Raw genomic sequence first — 16,247 nt, 5'->3', positions numbered from 1 at the left:
TCCTAACGTTCAGTAGAAGGCATTTTGGAGCATTTCTATTGGCCCATTCGTGATAAAGGTGTCACTTAATGTAAAAAGTAAATAAATAAATAAAAAATCAGATTCTAATAAAGTCAAAAAGTGCAAAACTGCACATCTGATGAAATACATCATGATGATCACAGTCTATTGTAACAACCACATCCACAGCTACACTCCTAGGTTTTGTAAAAGCCAAAGGGGTCAAAAGTATTGCCATTCATCACTCAGGTAGAAGTGAGTGGAGATACGAGGGTTTAAAAGACTTCTATAGAAGCTGAAGTATCAACTGAAGCTTTTTACTCCAGTAAAAGTGTAAAAGTACTGGTTTCAGAACCACTTCAAGTAGAAAAGTAAAAGTAATGGAAGGAGAACAAAGGCCGAAAGCTTAGGCCGCACCACAGGGGTCTATAGTGCACTACCCTACCCTACGTGTGCAGGTGTGATGGATCTCTTATAAACCAATAGGGAGTCAGAATGATGTCTGTTTATACTTCTCATCCAATCAGGATCAGACTCTCACTTTCCGGATGGAGAGATTTATCTGGAGAGGGTTTTTATTGATGACGAGCCGGAATGAAATCAAAGGGAAATGAAATAGGAGGAACGAGGCTGATTTTAAAATGTAAGGAGGAGAAAGTTCAGATAATTGGGGGAAAATTTTAGATAACCAACATTTCTACTTAATTAAAGTAACGAAGTATTTGTACTGCATTACTTCACACCTCTGGAATAAGAAACAGCACTGCAAAGGGGGGGCTATAAAACATGGTGTTTCTGACCTGACCAGTTTAGCTATATTAAATTCATTAAAAAAAGATTAGTCCATTTAACACTAATTTTGACTCTGCATTTGTCTCCTCTGGTTTGCTTAGGACACATCCTGATGATTTCACAGTGCTGATGTGGATTTAATACTTTGGCTTCATATTAAAATATATATTCCAGGAGACTAAAATGCAAAAATAAATAAATAAATAAAAATATCACATCATGCTGACTCACTAAATCACCTTGAACACGTTTCGTATAGGACAAAAAAAAGGCTGATCTTTGAACCTTTATTTTGATATGTGGTGTTTATATGGCCCAGCCTGCTGCTGCTGCTGCTGCTGGATTCACAGTGCTGTGGCAGGCAGGGTGGAGGAGCTGAGCTGCAGTCTGCTAACAGCTCCAACCTCTACATCTCTGAACACGGTGAGATTATCAGGGATTATGATGATGATGATGATGATGATGATGGCTTCTGCATGATGTTAGACAGGTGATTTAATAGTTAGATGGTTTAAAGTTACTTAAGCTGGATTCTGTGTGTGTTTTTGCAGGTGTGTGTGTTTTTGCAGGTGTGTGTGTGTGTGTGTTATTGCAGGTGAGTATTATTTACAATTATTTACTTTATTAATTATAGTTTAATTATTATCTTCAGTATGTAGTGGTGGCTGCTTCTCTGGTCTGAGGTTCCAATGATCTGATGTTGTTGTTGTTTATTTTTACAGTTTAACGTTAAATTTTTTAATAATTACAGCAGATTTATTCATCTAATTTAATTAATGAATGCACTTTTATGCATTATACGTTCTCTCTAGATTAGTGCTATACTAATTTATGCTACTTGCTGTAGTTTTAATAAATCAGTGGCAGTGGCAGGCTGCCACTGTTGGGCCCTTGAGCAAGGCCCTTCACCCTCTCTCTACTCCCCGGGCGCTGGGGTTGGCTGCCCACTGCCCTACTTTATGTGTGTGTGTGTGTGTGTGTGTGTGTGTGTGTTCACTACCACAGATGGGTCAAATACGGAGGACACATTTCGCAGTACACAGTACAGTGACAAATACTTGCACATTCACCCTTGCAGTCATACCTTGTATCTCCAAAATGCTTCACAGTAGAAGGGAAAAATTGAATGTAAACAAGCTGGAGCATTTCTATTGGTCCGTTCAAAGGGAGATGCAAGGTTTTGCAGGACAGTGACAATATGCATTAGAACTGTTACAGTCTAGGGCTGCACAATGTATCGTTTCAAAGTTGATATTACAGTGTGCGCAGTAGTCGCACCGCAGGATGTGCAGTGGTGTTGCAATTTCCAATTAGATTCAATATTTATTTGTCACACATTTTAATAATTATAATAAATTTAAAGCGGGCAAAAACTGCAAAGGTGCGTCCCTGTGTGTGAAGCAGTGGTCCTACACCGCGGGGCAGTAGTTAGTTTAGTGCATTAAAACTTATAAAAAATGTCCTGCCATGGTGCACTTTCCTGACCACTGCATACCGGCAACACCCCGCAAGACCTGCCTGATGTTTTGGAGATGCTCTGACCCAGTGGTCTAGCCGTTCTTGCTGCCTAACATATCCACCCTTTGACCGGTGCCAGTGGAACCTTTGGATAGCACTGGATCAATGCTGTTCACTTCACCTGGCAGTGGTTTTAATGTTATGGCTGACTGGTGTATTTTAATTGGTCTGTACTAGTTGTTTATTTTGAGGTTGAGGTTATTTGCTTCTCACACACACACACACACACACACACACACACACATCTCCTTTTCCATGATGGATCTATGAAACAGAGTGCACTCTTAATATCTTAATATCTTAATATCACGACATGTTGAGTGAGTAAAAGATCGCAGAACAACAAAGTATCGTAAAGTCAATTTTTTCCAACATCGTGCAGCACTATTACACTCTATTATAACATGTAGTCTAACATCCACTCCTATAAGCCCAGGTCTAGCTTAGGTTTAGCCTAATTCACCCTGAAAACCTGAACCCCAGGCATGACCCTGTACAGCTGGACATGTTTGTCATACGGCCGAGAAAAATTGTTGACCTTTAAACCTTTATTTTGATAAGTAGTGTTGAATCATTCTGACTGTTGCTGCGTCATTTAATAATGAACTGGTATTCAGGAAGATCCCAGTTTGCTCTGTATGATGTTATGGGTTCATATCAGGTCAGCAGGTTGTAAATGAACCACATTAGATGACCTTGGCATGAATTCACCGATCTAAATATGCTGCAGTCTTCAGTTATACAGTGTAAATATGCTCAGCCTTCTGTTCCACTCAGAGGCTCGGTTGTCCCGCTTTAGGGGACGGGTTTGGAGATGTGGGGGAGAGGGTTTATTGGGTTTGGAGATGTGAGACAGGTCTTGGAGAACCTCAGCCGGGCAGAATGTGCGGAGAGTTCTGGGTGGTGTTACAGCTTCAGTGTAGTGGAATTATTTGAAATTTTGAGGGAGAATCAGTAACTACAGATGGCTAAAACTGATGAACTGATGAACTTTGTAATTCACAGCAGCTTCATTATTGTTCAGCTTTGTGCGTAGTTCTGCGTTCTCTGTGTGATGGATATGATCATATAAGCTATGTAATGTATTTCTAATGAAACGACGCTGTCGCAGAATAAACCTCGCATCTCTAAAACAGCAGCTTTACAAGAGCAGGAAAAACCTTCTTAACTTTCAAGGGAAGTCAAAGGAAAAAGAGCATTTCTGTTGGTCCGTTTATCAGGAAATAATAATATTGATATAATATAAAGAACAGCTGCTGGATTCACATTATAGAGAAAAATAATGAAAAATGGCCAGATTTGAGATACAAGTTTTTTGCATGACCGTGATTATATGCATCAAAACTATTAAGGTCTATGGTAACATGTAAAATCCACACATATGAGTGTTTATTATATTATATATATAATTATTTACTGTATATTGTATTAGTGAGTCTTGTCACTAACCCCATTAGGGAAATAATCTGAATTTGGCCTAAAATAATCTGAATTAATCATCTAAATTAATACAGATCAGAATGAATACAGTTAAACAGTGTAAATACACTCTGTTTTATTACAGTTAAATATTCTGTTGTCTCACTTTAGAAAATATTATATTGTGGAACAGTCCTGAGCTGCACGGCTGTAACTTTGCTTTGTTCATTTCCTTCCTTTCCAGATGTCTGAGCCTGTGAAGAACTGAGCGTCCACAATGTCTCTGAGTAATCTGTCAGTCAAAGCCCTTCTGGTCCTCGGGATCTGCCTGGTCGGACGGAGGAGCCTGGCCTCGGCCTCCGAGCCGCCTAAGAAAATCGGTAAAGTCAGATTATAGCTCTTTATATCTCTTTTCAACTGTAGTCTGATCACACAGTCCAGTGCTGCCCAGTCCAAACACACACACACACACACACACACACACACACACACACTGTCAAGTTTTTACAGTATCTTTAATCTCAATATATATATATATATATATATATAGGGCCTCAGTGCTCTCCTCCGAGCATGTTGAGCTTCAGGGACATTTTGGACACTTGAAGAAGGCATATGCTAAGCCTTCACTCGCTCAGCCCTGGCTGTGTGATGGCGGGAGTCCTTGCTATGGCTATGGTGGGGATGTAGTACACAGACTGGCTTGGTTCAGGTAAATAAATAAATAAATCAATAAAATATATTATAAAATAAATATTAAATAATTATAAAAAATTTAAAGCGAGCAAAAAACTGCAAAGGTGCGTCCCTGTGTGTGAAGCAGTGGTCCTACACCGCGGGGCAGTAGATAGTTTAGTTTAGTGCAGTTTAGGGTTCGAGTAAACAGTGATCCAGATGGCTACTCTAAGGTAAAGCCTGGGAGTCGTCTTAAAGAGAACCTCACAGTTCACTCAGGTCACCTCTAAAAGCTGAATTACCATGATAAGGTTTTAATATAACCATATATAACTTGTATGGCGTTTTAAATATGATCTATTTGTGTTTCTAATATATAAAGATAAAAATAAAGACAGATCCAAGATTTTCTTAAGTAAAATCTTACTTTTTTTTTTTTTACTACATTTATGAACAGTGTGAATCTGGCTGTTGTTCTTTACCTTGTATGAGGTAGAGGTTTTTACATTGACTTCCATTAAAAGTTATTATGGTGAAAAATACTTCAGTAATTAAACCTGAGAAAATGGGTAAAAATAAGAGGAAAATTAAAAAGTAAACTTTTCTATTCCTGACTGAAAGTGGCTGTGCTCTGACCCCTGCAGCCGTCATCGGAGCTGGAATCGGAGGATCATCAGCCGCGTATTTCCTCAGGCAGGAGTTCGGGCCGTCCGTCAAGATTGATGTATACGAGGCAGGAACTGTCGGAGGACGCACGGCTACTGAGAACGTTAAGGGACATGATTATGAAATCGGAGCTGCTGTTATACACCCCCTTAATCTGCATTTGAAGCACTTTGTGGAAACACTGGGTGAGTTTCTCCACGTACACATGAGTCACAGGTCACTAAAACACTAACAATGATTGGACAGTCCTTAAAACATTATTCACAAGTAAGGAGGTTCTGGGTGAGAGTGGCGGATAAACGCTGTAAATCTGAACGGAAATATGATGCAGCACGTTTTGCACATCCACAGATATTACAGATACAGTGTTGAGTGAAGGTTGGATGTAATAAACCCCTTGGGATACCATAGGAACCACCTAGCAACTCCATAGAGGCCTTATAGCAACATCATAGCAGCCACCTGGGATCATGCACTTAGCAACGCAAGCTAGCAACATAGTGCCATAGAAACCAAAACCAGCTTGCAACACCATAGAAACCCCTTGGGATACCATAGCAACCACCTAGCAACACCATAGTGGCCTTCTAGCAACATCATAGCAGCCACCTGTGATCATGCACTTAGCAACACAAGCTAGCAACACAAGCTAGCAACATAGTGGCGTTAAAACCACAACCAGCTAGCAACACCATGGAAGTCCCTTGGGGTACCATAGCAACCACCTAGCAACACCATAGTGGCCTTCTAGCAACATAATAGCAGCCACCCGTGATCATGCACTTAGCAACACCAGCTAGCAACATAGAGCCGTAGAAACCACAACCAGCTAGCAACACCATGGAAACCCCGTGGGATACCATAGGGACCACCTAGCAACACTATAAAGGCCTGCCAGCAACATAATAGCAGCCACCTGGGATCATGCACTTAGCAACACAAGCTAGCAACATAGTGCCATAGAAACCACAACCAGCTAGCAAAGTGTCAGTGTCACTCTAGTGACCACATGGCAAACAGCCTAGCAACTTCCTGGAAGTGGGAACCACTTACATCAGGTCTCGGGTCTCTGATCGTCCAGACCCCAGTAGGGTTTTTCTACCTCTGTCTCCTACTTTAGGAGCCCAGCCCAAACGAGGACTACCAGAACCTGTGAAGGTTGAATGTGTGAAGATGTAATTGCTCTTTATCTTTATTATTAGGAGTTAGCATAGCATGCTGCTCTTATCTATAGCTTAGAATAATAAACAGTGCAGACCAGTGCATTCAACTGCAGGGTGGTTTAAGGTCACTCAGCTACTCCGTGTCCTGAGTGACCGGATACAGTTGGACAGTGAATAAAGAAATGAGGGTAATGAGGGTTTTTTAAACACAAGCTGATCTGACCCGAATCATCTTAGTGTAAAATCCTATAGTATTACTCTACCGCCTCAGTCCACATGCTTCTCAACCTAACCATGTACGTGTACAGCTAGCTGTCCATGAGGGGGCGCTCAAAGCATGATTTGTATTCACTGCAGTGGAGTAAAAATTAATTACGTTTAGCCCAGGAGCAAAAAAATAACAATTTTCACATACTGCTGCTTTAAAAACACTATCCAATCCTATCCAGAGTGCCCATATGATGGGGCATTTGAGGTAGGAGGCTAAACAGGGTAGGAGTTTATGAATTGCCCCACACCCCAACAGAGCACTCCAGCAGCTGAAGCCAAGTCTGCAGTCGGGAGCGGCTCTTGGGCAGCGTGCAGCACGACTGCAAATGAGGAGCTCAGAGCACGGCTGCCAAATATCTTCGCTGTCCTTAAAGGGGGGTCAGTATGAGCAGCAAATCCGTTAGCATTCCCAGAGAGCTCATCTAAGAGGACGAAGTGATGACCGTTTGCACTTTTAACCCTGTGGTCATTCTGTCCTCTTAGGCCAGGAGTGTTGAGCCAGAAGCACAGCAATGAGGAGTCTGTGTCTAAATACTTCTGGAGCTTGTTGTGCTCGCTGGCTTCTTGGGCTGATGCTATTTAAAGAGCAGAGGCCTGTCAAGCTTTCCGCCCACTGTACATGACCAAAAAGGGACCTGTGCATTCTCTCACTCCCTCTCCTTCTTTTGCAGTGAATTTATTTAAACATGCATCATCGCTGTTGTAACTTCATGCATTAAAGCAGCATTATGTAGATATTCTACCTTAAATCAGCAGCTTCAGGAACATGCTGATGCTCCACTGACTGTAACAGGGAGAACGGCGTCTCCGTCATTCCCACTCCGGGCCGGAGCGCTGCTGCTGCTACTGCACTATGGAGCTTTGGTGGTGGAGCTGCAGGAGGAGAACCTCTCTCCAGAACTGCTGCTGTGTAACACTGCAGAACCCATGGAGTCATATTAGTGTAAAATCCTGTAGTAGTACTCTACCACCTAAACTCACATGCTGCTGGGGTTCACTTCATAATCAGAGGAACAACAATACAGTCAACAATACATTTATGTTTATATATGGACAAAAATATTGGGACACCTGCTAATTTAATGTTTCTTCTGAAATCAAGGATATTAAAAAGAGTTTCTCCTGCTTTTGTTGGAGTAACTGTCTCTATTGTCCAGGGAAGACGGCTTTCTACAACTGGAGAAGCATTGCAGTGAGGATTTGATTGCAGAGATGCATCAGCATCCACTGATATATACATAAAAACCATCAGATATCAGCATCAGCCCATGTTATCTTCATGAACCTGTACTGAAGATGCTCTCAAGCAGGCAACATGACCTGTATTTCATACTGGGCCAGTTTCCAATACCTAGATTAAGTCTAGACTGCAATTTAATCCAAGACCAGGCTCAATCCATGTCTGGGAAACCACCACACTGCGTATTATCAGAGTGTATCCAGCGACACCTACTGGTAAATGTTCTGTTTCTCTGTAATGCTGATCCAGGTGGTTCCAGTCCCAATTTCTACACATCATCAATGTCCTTAGTAGTATTACTCTACTGCCTCTGTCCACATGCTGCTCTTACCCTAACTTTAATTGGACAAAAGTATGTGTACAGCTAGCTGTCCATGAGGGGGCGCTCAAGGCATAATTTGTATTCACTGCAGTGGAGTAAAAGTGAATTACTTAACACAACAATTTTCACATACTGCTGCTTTAAAACACTAGATTTTACTCAGATTCGTCCGTGGAGGAACATGGCTCTCGTGTTTAAGCGCTGTTAAAACAGTTACGTGGTGTTAATGGTTGGGATGTTGGGATATTTCCTCTCCATCAGGTTTGTCTCCGCGCGCCGAGGTCAAGACTAAAATGGCCATCTTTAACGGGAAGGAGCTGACCTTCGAGGAGAGCGACTGGTTCATCGTCAACTTCATCCGCATGTTGTGGCGCTATGGCTTTAACTCCTTCCGCAAGCCCGGGTGGGTGGAGGGAATTCTGGGCAAGTTCATGAGGTAAATCCGACTTCTTTTCTGTTCATCAGTTAGAAGATAAAGGATGATTCACAGTGTGTTTTAAAGCAGCAGTATGTGAAAATTGTTGTGTTAAGTAATTCACTTTTACTTCACTGCAGTGAAAACAAATTATGCCTTGAGCGCCCCCTCATGGACAGCTAGCTGTACACATACTTTTGTCCAATTAAAGTTAGGGTAAGAGCAGCATGTGGACAGAGGCAGTAGAGTAATACTACTAAGGACATTGATGATGTGTAGAAATTGGGACTGGAACTACCTGGATCAGCATTACAGAGAAACAGAACATTTACCAGTAGGTGTCGCTGGATACTCTGATAATACGCAGTGTGGTGGTTTCCCAGACATGGATTAAGCCTGGTCTTGGATTAAATTGCAATCTAGGTATTGGAAACTGGCCCAGTGTGAAATACAGGTCATGTTGCCTGCTTGAGAGCATCTTCAGTACAGGTTCATGAAGATAAAATGGGCTGATGCTGATATCTGATGGTTTTTATGTATATATCAGTGGATGCTGATGCATCTCTGCAATCAAATCCTCACTGCAATGCTTCTCCAGTAGTAGAAAGCCGTCTTCCCTGGACAATAGAGACAGTTACTCCAACAAAAGCAGGAGAAACTCTTTTTAATATCCTTGATTTCAGAAGAACCATTAAATTAGCATGTGTCCCAATACTTTTGTCCATATATAAACATAAGTAGACTGTATTGTTGGCTATATTGTTGTTCCTCTGATTATGAAGTGAACCCCAGTCCTCTCACCCTGACAGTATCTATCAGTACCAGAAGCTTGGGTACTCCTTCTCCAGCGTGGAGCAGCTGCTGCATGCCGTGGATGCGGATAAGCTGCTCAATCAGACGCTGGAGGAGGCCATGCTGGCTGACGGCTTCTCTCAGGTCTTCATCAACGACATCGTGACCCCGAACACACGCATTAACTTTGGCCTGAACGCTGGCCTCAACGCTTTCGTGGGTAAGTCTCAAAGTCCACAATGCCTCTGTTAACATAGCCAAATATGTCTGGCCCCTCCCCCCCTCCCAGCGGCCTGTTCGGCAGGGGTGTAAATCTTTACCCACCCAGTGGTTCGATTAAATTACAGTCCTTTAACAGCAGTTGTCTGACACTTTTATTCAGAATAGGGCAGTGAAGTAAACAGACGAGGACGAGTAAACAGAATAAACAAATCAAATCAACAGAATAAACTAATAAAAATAAACAAATCAAATAAACAAATCAATGCAATTTGTTTATAAAACATTGAAGAATTTTGTGGGTGATTAGTGTGACTAGACTCTTATTATTTCTGAATTTCCAATAATGGAAATATGCTGCTTTAGAAGGTGTTGAATCATATGGCTGTTATATTAAGAGCAATAGCGCCATCTTCAGGATAGAACTGCACTTACGGTGTGTGTTTTTTTTTTTTTTTTTTTAAGCACAGTTGTAAAGGTACAGGTAAAGGTGCACGTATTTGTGGGCAGCCAACTCCAGCTCCCGGGGAGCAGAGAGGGTAAAGGGCCTTGCTCAAGGGCCCAATAGTGGCAGCTTGCCGAGCCCGGGAATCGAACCCACAACCCTGTTATCAATAGTCTGGCGCTCTAACCGCTGAGCCACCACTGCCCACCAAGAAATTGTTCCCATACCGGGAGTTGAACCCGGGCCGCCTGGGTGAAAACAAGTTGTGGATTCAGAGTCACAATAATCAAAAAAATTAGCCTGCAAGGTTTAAAATATATAAAAATATACACTACTATTCTAAGGTTTATCATATTTTACTTTTTATTCAATACAGTATAGATTGTAATATTACAACTGAGACATGGTGTACTGTTAGACATATAGACATTCTATATTTCCACAGTTTTGGGGACTGAAAATACATTTTTCTGCAGTAAATACACTATGTCCAAATGTTTGTGGACGCCCCCTCTAATGAATGCATAAGCTGCTTTTAAGTTGCACCCATTGTTGATACACCTTGTCTAGGTTCTGCAGAGAAGTACTGCCCATAGAATAGGACTCTCTAAAGCAGCTAAACATCATGAACCTATTGGCACCATGCTGCCTAATGCCAGGCGTGGGCTAGTTGAGGGGTATGAAGCCCCCCAGCATTGAGGAGCTGTGGAGCAGTGGAGGAACTGTGTTCTCTGGAATGATGGTGGTGGTGGAGCTCCATCTAGTACTTTTAGGATGGGATGAGTTGGGGGGGGGGGGGGTGTTGAGGTGGGGTGGTGGTGATAATCATCCAACATCCTGACCTCACTAACGCTCTTGTCGCTGAGTGCAATCAAATCCTCACAGCAATTCTCCTCCAAAATCTAGTAGAAAGTCTGCTTCCCTGGACAGTAGAGACATGGCTGATGTTGGTGTTTCTCCTCTGCAGGTGTCGTATCCCTGGCCGATGGTACCTCTGGCTTGTGGACAGTGGAAGGAGGCAACAAGCGTATGAGCGCTGGGCTTCTGGAACTCAGCAAGGCTGAACTCATCCAGGCCCGAGTGATTTCTCTGAAGACGAGTCCGTCAAAAAGTGGTACAGCATTCCTTTATGAGCTACGTAATCGCTGCATGGATAAATAGCTACAGGATTATAAATCATCTGTCTGTCTGTCTGTCTGTCTGTCTGTCTGTCCCCCTATCAGGCGCTGCAGCAAACCTCTACGAAGTGAACTACGTTGGTGACTCTGGCTCCTCCCACTCCCTTTATGACATTGTGATCATAGCCACGCCCCTTCACAAGGGTCTTTCTGACATCAGCTTCTCTGGTTTCTCTCCTCCAATCCCATCTCACTTCCCCGGAAACTTCCAACAGATCGTAAACACGCTGGTCCTGGGCAAGCTCAACATGTCCTACCTGGGGACCGACCAGAAAGCGTCCGACTTTCTCATGTCCGATATTCTGACCACTGATAATAAGGCGCTGCCCTTCAACAGCCTGGCCTCAGTGGGCCCGGTCAAGGTTCCCCAGGGCTATGCCCTGCCACCAGCCAGCGAAAGTAAAGTGTGGAAGATGTTTTCCGCACGCCCGCTGTCCGAGGAGGCGCTGGGGGCTATTTTTGAGTCACGGGAGGGGGTTTGGGTGAAGCCCTGGCTGGCTTACCCCTCCTACACCCCACCTCTGCGTCGCACACCTCCGTTCGTCCTCCACGACCGCTTGTTCTACGTTAACGCCATCGAGTGGGCTGCCAGCTGCATGGAAATGAGCGCCGTCTCCGCCCGCAACGTGGCACTGCTCGCCTACAATCGCTGGCACGGCCAGACCCACAAAATTGACCAGGAGGATCTGCACACCCGCCTCCGTGGAGAGCTGTAGAGTCTTTTCTTAGCCAATTTCTGTCCACTTTATCAGAAACACTTCCATTGCAACTCTGATGTTCAGTTAGAGGCTGTAGCTCGTCTGCTGGACTTGTGCTGGCCGTCCTGTCACCCAGCGGGCACCAGTTTTATCTGCTCGAGCAGAAACACTCCTGAGGTCAGCTCCTGCCTGGTTGGAATGAAGACCTCCAGCTGCAGTGGCCTTCTGTGGATAAAAGTGGTGACCCCTGCTAAAGCACTTCATGGGGGGTTTCTGAGATGGTGTACTAACTCTTAACCTAGCAGAGACACTGATGGGCTACAAAGTAGGGGTTTCTAATAAAGTGGCCAGTTTGTGGAAATGTGAGTTAGGGGTTTTTAAGAAAGTGGCCAGTGATTGTAATCTCAGCAGGCCTATGGTCCTCCTGGACCTGAGTTTGACCTGTTTAGGGGTATGGCTTCAGACGTGTTCACCAAGGGAGGGATGGTAGACACCAACTTCACTGACTAATTACTGGATGGATGTTATTAATTAGTAGTTGGTAAGGTAATACTAATCTGAGCCTTTAGGTGTGAAAAAGCCCTGTTCAAGCTGTAGTTATTCAGTTTGTCGTCATGCTTTCTAACAGCCTTTATGGATTTATTAAATTTGGCCTGATTTAATTTGCACTATATTGTTAGCATCCAATCAGAATTAGCATTTTTAGCATTTTCATTTGTTTTTTCTTTGCTTCTTCATTGGGGATAGTTCATTATGAATTAGCCTGATGTTGGATGGATGTTGGGAGATGGGGATGTGTTCCTTTCAGTGCAGCTATACTGGAAAATCCAGTGCCTCCTCAAGTAGTTGGTGGGTTTTTGGCTCCTATCAGTGCCAACTGTCCCTTCCACTGTCCGAAATGCAGCGTTGTAGATCTAATGCATTTATTGAAAGGAGTTTAGTGTTTGTTTATTTGGTTTATTTTGAGTTTTGTTTGTTTTTTGCTTCTTAATTGAGGATAATTAATGATGATTATGATGTTGGCAGGGATGTGTTTCTTTCAGTGCACCTATACTGGCTTACCTTATACAGAAAATCCAGTGCCTCCTCAAGTAGTCGGTAGGTTTTTGACTCACATAAGTGCTAACTGTCCCTTTTACCGTCCGAAATGCAGCGCTGTAGAGCTAATGAAAGGAGTTTAGTGTTTCTGATGAATTTTGTAGCGTTTTACTTTAGTTTGAACCTGTGCTGAAGGTTTTGCCCTACGAATGTGTAACATTTACCTTGCTGAAAATGTTGTTTCTTTTTAGTTTAGTAATTATTTAGGTTACCCATTTCACCCTAAGGGAATTAAGCTATTGTCCTCTAAGGATTTAATATCACTAATTTATATTTTATATCAATATTTGCCAAATATTTTGTAATTTTTAGGTACCAGTGAATTTTCAGTTGAAGTAGTTGTGGCGCCCTCTGCTGTTAAAAATGTATTGTTGACGTATTGAAAAATGAATAAGTATTAAAGCTGATGTTCAGTGTAAAATTGCACAAATGATCAGCTGTGATTGGATTTCTTGTTTGAAATAAGCATTAAGACTAAAAAAAATGTCGGAGCAGCTATAGCTGTGTTATGACTTGTACTATAATTCTGAAAATCTCTTTTTATTTTTGTGGATAACAAATGTAATTTGTATTAATTTTGCAGACAAAACTTTTGGATGATTCTTGGCTAAACTGTTTGTTGTTTAGATGCTACAATAAAACAGAAATGTCTGTTAATTATTTAAAAGATCTATTGTTTGTTCTTTTGCACTGATTGCCCTGCATATCCATTCTGATCACAGTGATCTACAACTATAGTACTTGTGATGCAGATTGTACTGTATCCCAATCTAACTCAATTAAAAGAGCTGAAACTGTACTATAGTGAAAGTATGGTACTGTATCCCAATCTAACTCAATTAAAGAGCTGAAACTGTACTATAGTGAAAGTATGGTACTGTATCCCAATCTAACTCAATTAAAAGAGCTGAAACTGTACTATAGTGAAAGTATGGTACTGTATCTCAATCTAACTCAATTAAAGAGCTGAAACTGTACTATAGTGAAAGTATGGTACTGTATCTAACTCAATCTAACTCAATTAAAGAGCTGAAACTGTACTATAGTGAAAGTATGGTACTGTATCTCAATCTAACTCAATTAAAGAGCTGAAACTGTACTATAGTGAAAGTATGGTACTGTATCTCAATCTAACTCAATTAAAGAGCTGAAACTGTACTATAGTGAAAGTATGGGTATTCTGGGATTATGGGATTCTTTCATCTTCAGTCTTTGGGTCGACGTTCAGTCATGCAGATCCGGCCCCCAAAACAAAGAGAACTAGAACAATGGCTTTTCTGCACCAGCACTGACCTCATGTCTCTGGCTGCAGATGCTAGCCTTTCCACTCCTGCTTTACAGCGCTTTGTCAATGATGCTCATTCAGGTCTGTAGTGGAGGAAGGGGTTGGGTTAGAGGGGTGTTTTTTTTTCTCAAATGTAAAACTTTTCTACATTTATTGTTGTTTTTATTGTTTTACTGAAATTTGGCACTTATTGAACTTCTATGTGGATAACCTTGGGATACTGATTTTATGGGCTATGCTCCACCCCTGTGTAAATATGTCCTGAAGTCCAGTGCCAGTCCTAGGCCTCCTGAGGCCCTGAGCAAAACTCAAGGCCCTTCCTCATCTAAACTACTAATATTACATTTTTCTCCTTGCAATTATCTGCTGTTCATCACCATATTCACCCAGTAGTGCATCTTGTATCAACTCAGATACTAATTCATCACAGATGTGATTGTTTGGTTGATTGATTAATTGATTGATAGGATATAGCTGTTCTACATTTTCTGGAGTTCTGCCTCTTTTCCGCCTGCTGTATCCCTCTGTTTTATCATGAATCAATTTGTGGTGAAATCTAGAATTCAATTGCTAAAGAACTGCAATCAAATTGAATCATTAGGTCAAAGATCTCCAGGCTTGCATCTGCCGAACACTGAGTTCTATTAAAAAGGGAAAGCAGGCAAACCTGGATGAGTCAGTTCAGTAAATGAGGCTGAAAACAGTGGAAAACACTCCTAAGATTATTCCTTTGCTCTCAAATATGAGGCTTTATCCTCCAAACAGGTGGATTTGAGCCTCAGTTAGGTGGAACACGGCCTGTGCTGCGGTGTTTAGCCTGCAAGCTAACTTATCTAAGCCTAAATAGCCGGCTATGAGTCCAAACACAGCTGAACCTGAACAGCTTTTAGCACCAGTCGCTCAATCTGAGTCGTTATCGTCTAATGACTGGGCTTTCAGTCAGCCAGACTTGAGTTTCCCGTAGCGACCCGTATTCCCATAACTAGCAGAGTCTGGAGGTGATGAGCTGCTCTTCAGTATCAGCAACACCGGATTCTCCTGAACTCGTCGTCGTGTTTTACCACAGCTTTGATGGGGTTTGTGTAAACTTTGAGGCTACAAATCTAACAAGACTGTGATGTAACAGTTTGGGGGGTTTGGAATTGGTCTGTTTTAAAGCTCTGTTTTGGTTCTGCTGGAAGTTTCTGAAGGAGGAACAGCAGTTTTTAAGTGTTTGAGGTTCACAGTATGTCCAACAGACAGTAAGGTAATACTAATCAGAGCCTTTAGGTGTGAAAAAGCCTTGTTCGAGCTGCCGGTGATCAGATGATTTGTAGTTACTCAGTTTGTCGTCATGCTTTCTAACAGCCTTTATGGATTTATCAAATTTGGCCTGATTTAATTTGCACTGTATTGTTAGCATCCATTCAGAATTAGCATTTTTGGCATTTTCATCTTTTTTCTTTGCTTCTTCATTGGGGATAGTTCATTATGAATTAGCCTGATGTTGGATGGATGTTGGGAGATGGGGATGTGTTCCTTTCAGTGCAGCTATACTGGAAAATCCAGTGCCTCCTCAAGTAGTCGGTGGGTTTTTGGCTCCTATCAGTGCCAACTGTCCCTTCCACTGTCCGAAATGCAGCGTTGTAGATCTAATGCATTTATTGAAAGGAGTTTAGTGTTTGTTTATTTGGTTTATTTTGAGTTTTGTTTGTTTTTTGCTTCTTAATTGAGGATAATTAATGATGATTATGATGTTGGCAGGGATGTGTTTCTTTCAGTGCACCTATACTGGCTTACCTTATACAGAAAATCCAGTGCCTCCTCAAGTAGTCGGTAGGTTTTTGGCTCACATCAGTACTAACTGTCCCTTTTACCGTCCGAAATGCAGCGCTGTAGAGCTAATGAAAGGAGTTTAGTTTAGTTTGTACCTATGCTGGAGATTTCCCCCTACGAATGTGTAACATTTACCTTGCTGAAAACGTTGTTTCTTTTAGTTTAGTAATTATTTAAGTTGCCCATTTCACCCTAAGGGAATTCAACTGTTGTCTACTATACTCTAAGGAGCACATG

The 16,247-nt window shown here is 42.1% G+C and overlaps 1 protein-coding gene across 3 annotated transcripts; it reads left to right on the top strand.

The window, feature by feature from the left end:
• Positions 1–1,127: 1,127 nt before the first annotated feature.
• Positions 1,128–13,577, top strand: LOC140537002 (prenylcysteine oxidase 1-like). 3 transcript variants are annotated; one of them, XM_072659143.1, is made up of 8 exons: positions 1,128–1,215; positions 1,344–1,387; positions 3,974–4,109; positions 5,049–5,255; positions 8,327–8,501; positions 9,290–9,492; positions 10,904–11,047; positions 11,160–13,577. In XM_072659143.1, exons 3-8 carry the CDS (start codon positions 4,007–4,009, stop codon positions 11,828–11,830), a joined length of 1,503 nt encoding a protein of 500 aa, XP_072515244.1. In that variant the 5' UTR covers positions 1,128–1,215; positions 1,344–1,387; positions 3,974–4,006; the 3' UTR covers positions 11,831–13,577. The 3 variants fall into 3 exon arrangements, with proteins under 3 accessions (XP_072515244.1, XP_072515242.1, XP_072515243.1); XM_072659141.1 differs by having other exon boundaries at positions 10,904–11,050; XM_072659142.1 differs by lacking the exons at positions 1,128–1,215; positions 1,344–1,387 and having other exon boundaries at positions 1,529–4,109; positions 10,904–11,050.
• The last annotated feature ends 2,670 nt before the right edge of the window (positions 13,578–16,247 follow it).

Source organism: Salminus brasiliensis, chromosome 16 (assembly GCF_030463535.1).
Source record: "Salminus brasiliensis chromosome 16, fSalBra1.hap2, whole genome shotgun sequence".
In the NCBI taxonomy this organism is placed as follows: domain Eukaryota; kingdom Metazoa; phylum Chordata; class Actinopteri; order Characiformes; family Bryconidae; genus Salminus; species Salminus brasiliensis.
Note: the sequence above shows the minus strand (reverse complement) of the source record. Positions and strands in the feature narration are given on the sequence as shown.

Coding starts and splice junctions, on each gene's coding strand:
- LOC140537002 (XM_072659141.1), top strand. CDS start 4,007: ATGTCTCTGAGTAATCTGTCAGTCAAAGCCCTTCTGGTCCTCGGGATC. Junction 4,110..5,048: donor CGAGCCGCCTAAGAAAATCG/GTAAAGTCAGAT, acceptor TGACCCCTGCAG/CCGTCATCGGAGCTGGAATC. Junction 5,256..8,326: donor GCACTTTGTGGAAACACTGG/GTGAGTTTCTCC, acceptor CCTCTCCATCAG/GTTTGTCTCCGCGCGCCGAG.